The sequence below is a fragment of the Caretta caretta genome, chromosome 3 (genome assembly GCF_965140235.1).
Source record: "Caretta caretta isolate rCarCar2 chromosome 3, rCarCar1.hap1, whole genome shotgun sequence".
NCBI classification, from domain to species: domain Eukaryota; kingdom Metazoa; phylum Chordata; order Testudines; family Cheloniidae; genus Caretta; species Caretta caretta.
Genome location: NC_134208.1, coordinates 105,979,376 through 105,986,501, shown reverse-complemented (window position 1 = coordinate 105,986,501; position 7,126 = coordinate 105,979,376). Strand labels below are relative to the sequence as shown.

General features: G+C 47.8%; 1 protein-coding gene across 2 annotated transcripts; it reads left to right on the top strand.

The window, feature by feature from the left end:
• Positions 1–1,660: 1,660 nt before the first annotated feature.
• OLIG3 (oligodendrocyte transcription factor 3) lies at positions 1,661–6,914 on the top strand. 2 transcript variants are annotated; one of them, XM_075126771.1, is made up of 2 exons: positions 1,661–2,000; positions 5,055–6,914. In XM_075126771.1, the coding sequence occupies exons 1-2, from the start codon at positions 1,984–1,986 to the stop codon at positions 5,842–5,844; spliced, it is 807 nt and encodes a 268-aa protein (XP_074982872.1). In that variant the 5' UTR covers positions 1,661–1,983; the 3' UTR covers positions 5,845–6,914. The 2 variants fall into 2 exon arrangements, with proteins under 2 accessions (XP_074982872.1, XP_048700379.1); XM_048844422.2 differs by having other exon boundaries at positions 5,052–6,914.
• Positions 6,915–7,126: the final 212 nt, after the last annotated feature.

Here is a 7,126-nt window from a genome sequence, read left to right as displayed (position 1 = left end):
TCAGTGAATATAGTAATTGCTTATGGCCCATTTTAAACAAAAAGGTCTAGTTTTGGGAAACACCCTGTTACATTAACAAACTCCAACAAGGGGTGATGAAGACTGAGACGACGACGATGATAATAATACTTAATACCTAACCCATCTATCTAAATTGAAGACTGCCGTGCCAAGCCATTCTCTCGAAGTCTGGTATTTCTTTTTGCTTATTTATATCCCCACATGGCACAGGGGAAGGATTAGATAGTATGCATGGGGCAAAGAAGCTTTTAGTCATTTCTGGCATAGGGCTGGGTTTATGTACAAGAATTCCGTGCAGTGAAGTTTTCTGTCAAATCTTACATTACTGCTACTAACAGAGCTTCTCGGATACCGCTAACTTGGTTTGAAACATGCGGAGCAGATGTTGTGTCCTTTCGGCTGTAACAAAATTTGCCCTAGTGAAAAGGTACCAATGCACCAGCCAAAGTTGCAGGAACTGCAAAACAACAATTGTCCCGCGTCCTTTCATTGCATTCGGGCGCAATCCGATCGCTGGGGACACTCGTATGCCCCGCAAATAGCTCTGCGGTACTTGTTTGTGTGTACTTTTCTTTCTACGTCGGATTTCAAATGAACGGAACACAAGCCACAAGCCGCGATTTGCCGTCCAGCCCGCAAAGCAAAGCTCTGTCTCGGAAGGCTGGTGGGAGGGGGAAGCGCAGCAACGGGAGTCGTGCAAGGGGTGCAAGAAAGGGGGGTGTGCGCGGTGGCTGTAACCGGCCAGGGAGATGGAACGGGACGTGCGGGCAAAGGCAGCCCGAAGGCCATTTATGCATCAGATTGCTCCATCCCCAACCCGGGGCTTCCCAGTCCTTTCCCGGCCCCCCTTTCTGCTCCTTCCACAAACACAAGAAGGTCTCAAGGTGCCCCCTTTTCTGCAGGTCAACACGCTGGGCGTGTCCATTTGGAGGAAGAGAAAACATTTCAGAGAGGGGTGACGGCTCAACTCTTCTGCAGACTGCGGTGGCTGGGGAAAGCCACATCGATCGCCTGCGCAAGAAGGTACCTTTCCAGATTGGATTTCTGCCTTTGGCCCTGATCCCTGCCAGGAGCTCGGGGGCTTCGCATATTTTACCCTCGGCTCATTTGCCGGAGAGCCTAGCTCAGACAAAACCCTCCCATGCCTGCTGGAGGGAAGACGTGTGTGTTGTTTGTGGATCTTCTGAATAAGTGCTGAAAGACCGGGCCCAAAGTATAATGTCCTAACAGCAAGTGACTGCCCACTGGCACCTAATCAATGATGCTGGCATCCCTCCACCCGGGAACCCAGCTCTCTACCATTGTCTGGTCCATCAACCCATTCAATACACCCGGCTTTAAAAAATCCGGGTGTAAAGATCCTGGTTTCCCACCCCTCTGGCCGGCACATGCAACGCAAATCTGGCCATCCCTGGGTAGGACAGAGAGAGAAACACAAGTCAATTTGTCACCTGCAATTAACATGCCCTCAATCTGTAACTCCCCCCTCAATCACTGCTTGAAGGTAACCTGCAACTCTAGAAAGATCGCACGTGCTGAGCTGCCCTTGGCAATGCGAGACGCTGAAATCTGCCGCAGATCTGCGCTTGTTCGAACGCCGTGACCCCAGAGGGACGAGCAAGAGGGGGGAGAAGGCAGCCAGGAGCAGCTCCATTTCTCTCTACGGATCCCCCTTCCTCCTCCAGAGCCGGGCTGGCCCAGCTGAAAGGGTGTCCCTCTCCTCCACCACACGTTCCCCTCGGAAGAGGGAAGCAGCCACCCGGATTCCAATCGCGGGGCATTAGCCCCTGGGGAAGGCTGCCTGGCTTCTCCCGTGCAGCAGACGTTTGGGTAGAAAGCCGGGAACTGTCGCTCCTGTCTCTTGCTAAGAGGAAATAAATATGAGGACAGAGCTCTTCATAAACGCCAGCGCCTGGGGCCCGCCAAGCAGGAGGCTGTGCCATTCACCCGGACCCTGGTCCGATGGAAGTTCTCTTAAGGTTGGTTGTGAGGGTGAAGGGCTCTTAAGACAGACCGAGTAGAATTCCTTTGCTTACAGCTATCGCATTACTCTGCTCACTTGTGGGGGGGGTTTATTGCGGGTGTGGTTCTTTTTCCCCCTTCGTCTATAATAGTTACACATTTGCCTTCTAGCCTGTTAATAGTTCAGCAATTAACACTCCCTTTATTGACTCTTCAAGAGCTTAAAATAGATACCCCTTTTTCCTGAGACTCAGTCGGCTCCCCTGCAGTTTACATGTTGTGCCAACAGTTACTCAAGCCAGTAAAGAGGTTTCCGAGAAAGAAAGAGACAGCGAGAGCGAAACTCTGGGTGTATTTTCAGGAATAGAGATAGCGCTAGGAGTTGAGTCCTGCTTGGTCCTTCTTAGATTTACTTCCCTTGGCTAGGAAGAGGGGGGCGATCATCAGATGCATGATTCAGTTATTGGTATCGTTAAAAGGGAAGGGATCGTCGTAGAAGCGCCAGATTAGAGGGAAGTTGGGACATGTTATTCAGACAACTTTGCTTTCTCTTGACACAAGGAATGTTTCAGCTACGAGAAACGCCAAGACTCCAAGGCTCTCAGCAGAGGCTTAACAAGCTGAAATTGAATTCAATTCCTTTCCCGTCTGTGATACATTCTTCCGAACAAGGGGAATGCACCTTGTTTCTCTGTCGAGTTACTGGTCTAAACTTGCCCTAAAGTGAGAGACGCGTCTTTTCTTTTCTTTCTACCAAGGTATCTGCTCCAACGCGGGATTTACAGGCAAACAATGACAATTAGAACGTCTTAAATTTGTCTCAGCAGATTAAGTACAGTTAGAATCAATAGGATGAAAGCGTCCATCCCTTTCTGGCTCTTTTCCATGTGGGTCTGAAGTCTCTTTGTAGTAACAATGACTTGGGCCCTAACTACCAGCGGTTGCTTTTAGTGTGAGCAGCGCAGTGGGTCTTCTTCTCTCATTAAACCCATCCCCAGACTGAAAACTCCTGTCAAGGTTTCATTTTCCAATCAGGTGTGTTGTTAAAGGGGGAGTCCAGGCTTCAACTTGAGACAGTTTCACGTGTTAAAAGCAGCACTGCCTTGTCTACACAAGAGTTGTTGAAGGGGTTGGTTGGAACGTGCTAGCCTTCTAACCAAACACCTTAATCAAGACAAACCTTCGCTGTCACTCTTCACAATTCACTCCCTACGCCTTTCCCTTTCACACACCCATGCAATCAGCATGTGCAGAGCACACACAAATCAATCCCAGGCAATCCCAGGGGAAGAGCAGCCTCTATGAACACCTGATCTCTATAAAACTACTCCTGGGGTCCAAATTACACTCTTCCTCATAAGCACACCTGCCTTTGGCAGGCTTTTCCTGCCCCCTCAAACTCCCTCTCCCCAGCCCCGCAAAGGCGCATCCCAATGCATAGTGTCTCTGCCAGGCCCACACAGAAAGCACTCACATATGCCCACAAACAAACCCTGCATACACATCGATACCCAGACTGCCGAATATCTGGAACCCTCTTGCATGACGCTTCTCACAAGCTCCTCCACAATACACACACACATAGGGCAACGTAAAGACTTCCAGCTAGAGACACAAACTGTCATCCTCCAGCATCCCAACACATCCCCCCCCCCTCTTTCTCACACACACACGCACACACACCAGTCTCTTACTGTGTCTGTTATCAAATATATACCAACCCAAACAAACTAAAACTACTTTACGGAGCCAGTTACTTTAACAAACATTCATCGCATCTATATTAGCTTTTGCTTGCAAGATTCTCTCCCTTGTGACTTGATGTTTGTTTCCTTTTGCCTGCATGTGTCCAGTTCTTTTATGCAGCTTCTCAGTCAGTCCAATTCACAGATGACTTCCTTTCCCCACCTCCTCCCATTCAGTGTATCGAAAGAAATACTTTAAGATCCGGGAATATATAATGATCTCTCTTCTAATTTGGAAACAATTTGAATGCCCACCTTAAAAAATCCTTGTCAACACAAATTCAAAGTTACCCATTTATTTAAAGTGCAAAGAAAGTCAAACGGTTGCAGCCAGAGAGATTAATTTCCAAATATTTGTAAGCGAAAGCGATTGTTTGTGGGTGGACGGCAGGCACCATATCAATTACTTATTAAAAAAAAAAAAACTATAACATTAAGGCAGTTAAGGCACACTCCAATTTAACAGAAACCTGCAAAGCAGAGTTAGTTACGCTCAGAAATGATAAGCAAGGAAATTGTAAAGATCGGTGGCAAATGAAAACAAAGGGGAACTCAATTGTACAGAAAAAAGATTCAGAAATGAAGACAATTATTTTCTTTCGGGGTTGGAAAGAGCAAAAGGCACACACACACGAGAAAAAAAAACCCAAAGCAAACAATCCTACTCTCCTTCCTCAGACAAATAGAATTTGCTACAACGTTACCTAACACTGAGATGCTAGACTGAAAACTGACCCCAAGCAAATACACATCCAAATCAGACCCTCTGTTCTTTACTGTACACTAGATGCAGTTTTATATTGGAAATTAGAATCAGGGGGAGGAGAAGGCGTGAACATGCCGCGATGAGTGCGTGTTGTCAATCAGAGGGGTTTTGTGTCTGCTTGACTCCTGATGGTCCATGGCTGAGGTGTCCCAGGGTGGCACCACAATGAATATGAATGGGAGTCCTTGCTAAATGGGACAGTCAAAGCGCACCGCCCTGAATAATTGCACGTCATCCTAACAAGACCATTATAGATAGGAGGGCTTCTTTTGTCTCTTTTCTCTGCTGCAGCGCTATAAAAGCCCCTCTTTTCCAGGCTGAGGTTAGTTCAAGCATACACCAACCAGCTATCCTGTAAACAGGCTGGGTAGCCTGCGGGAGAGATTAGAGGGAGAAAGGAGAGTTTTCTTCTTCTTGGAACCTTTCCCCCCTCCCCACAGAACCTGCAGTTTATTTATTTTTTAAAACAACCCTATTTCACCCTCTCCAGAGCAGGGAAGAAATTTCTTGCTCCGAAGCCCCAATACAATGAATTCTGACTCCAGCTCTGTCTCCAGCAGAGCTTCCTCGCCAGACATGGATGAGATGTACCTGAGAGATCACCATCACCACCATCATCACCACCACCATCAGGACAACCGGCTCAACTCGGTCTCCTCCACTCAGGGCGACCTGGTGCAGAAGATGTCCGGGGAAGGCCTCTCCAGAAACGGCTCCAAGGCCGGAGGGGAAGGCAGCAAGTACAAAATCAAGAAGCAGCTCTCGGAGCAGGACCTGCAGCAGCTCAGGCTGAAGATCAATGGGCGGGAACGCAAAAGGATGCACGACCTGAACCTGGCCATGGATGGGCTGAGGGAGGTGATGCCCTACGCTCATGGACCTTCCGTGAGGAAACTCTCCAAAATTGCTACCCTCCTGCTGGCCAGAAACTACATCCTGATGCTCACCAGCTCCCTAGAGGAGATGAAGAGGCTGGTGGGTGAAATCTATGGAGGACACCACTCCGCCTTTCACTGCGGGACAGTGGGGCACTCAGGCGGGCACCCGGCCCACGCAGCTAGCACGGTCCACCAGGTCCACCCTATCCTTGGCAGTGCCTTGTCTTCAGCCAACACCTCCTCCCCGCTGTCCGCCTCCCTGCCAGGGATTGGCACGATCAGGCCCCCTCACTCTTTACTCAAGACTCCCTCTGCCCCGCCAGCCCTCCAGCTTGGCAGTGGCTTCCAGCACTGGGCGGGTTTGCCTTGCCCTTGCACTATCTGTCAAATGCCCCCTCCGCCACACCTGTCTGCCCTCACCACAGCCAACATGAGCAGGATCTCAGCAGAATCCAAGGACTTACTGAAGTGACACTGAAAACTCCGGCGCCCTTTTAGCTATACCAGAGATCACACTTTCAAACAAGTTCTGTTTGGTGATGCTGCAGGAAGACGCCACACAAGAAGTCCTGCGTTCGCATGCATGCTTCTCTTCCTTTGCTGAGCGCCTGTGTGTTTCCTCCCACCGGCAGCCGAGCTTGTCCAAACTGCATTCGTTGTAACGAGGGATTAGTGTAGTAAGGACCTTACAAAGGTAATGTTTTAGTTGGATTGTCGGGCCATGTTTTCTTCTTATACTAAAACAAAAATCCCTGTTGTAAAAACAAAACAAAAAATGTAAATATTTCCTTAAAGTGGATGCAAAAAAAAAAAAAAAGAAAAAGAAAAAGAAAGAAAGAAAGAAAGAAAGAAAGAAAAGAAAAGAAAAGACATGGTGGTCATTGTACGGTTCGCAGGTGCAAAGAGACGATGAGTTGTTTGGGCTTTGTTTGTTTTTGGTTGGTTTGTTTGTTGTTTGTTTGTTTTTAAAGGCAACACCTACATTTCTGGGAAGCTTCTCTGCTCCACTCCAGGATATGACAGCTAGGAATGACGATGACTTTTCACACAATATAGCTTAAAAGAATGCATGCATGCTTATAATTGAATCTCCTTTAAACATGTTGTACTGGCAATGATGCAGTTTTCCTTGTAACAAGGATTTAATAGTGAATTCTCTAAAGCGTTTCTCTGTCCCGTCCCCCCGTCCCCCCCAGGTCTGTGGCTGTATAAAACAAGAAAGAGAAATAGTGCAAACCACGCGCAACATCCCCAAAGCCTGTTTGGCCCGATCTCCTGCTGTAAGTGCAGTGTAGTAGTCCGCTGGCTGGGGTCCACATTGCCCTCACGCCCCTTGTTCAGTTAGCTGCATGCAGGGTCGACTCTGGCCGGACTGGTCATTGTGTTACTCCACTGGAACTTTCCTGTTGTTTTACGTTTGGTTTTGTTATGTTTTCCTGGGCATTTGCTTGAAATATTTTGTTAGGGCCTCAAAGACAACAACCTGTCTTTATTTTTTATATATTCTTGATAACTATCGATATATTTATTATGGACCAGTGTTTCTGGGTGAGATTTCAAATAAAAAACAATTAAATAAAAGTTCTGGTTTCGCCTTTGTCTGGGACTGCAAGACAAGAAAAGGAAAGCCTGTCTCTTGCTGTGACTTTTCTCAACAAACTGAAGAAGGCTAACAAGAACTGCCTTTAAGATAGCAATAAAACCGGAACCAATTGTCCAGCCTTCACCCATACCCCCTCTCTCCCGTGTGTTCT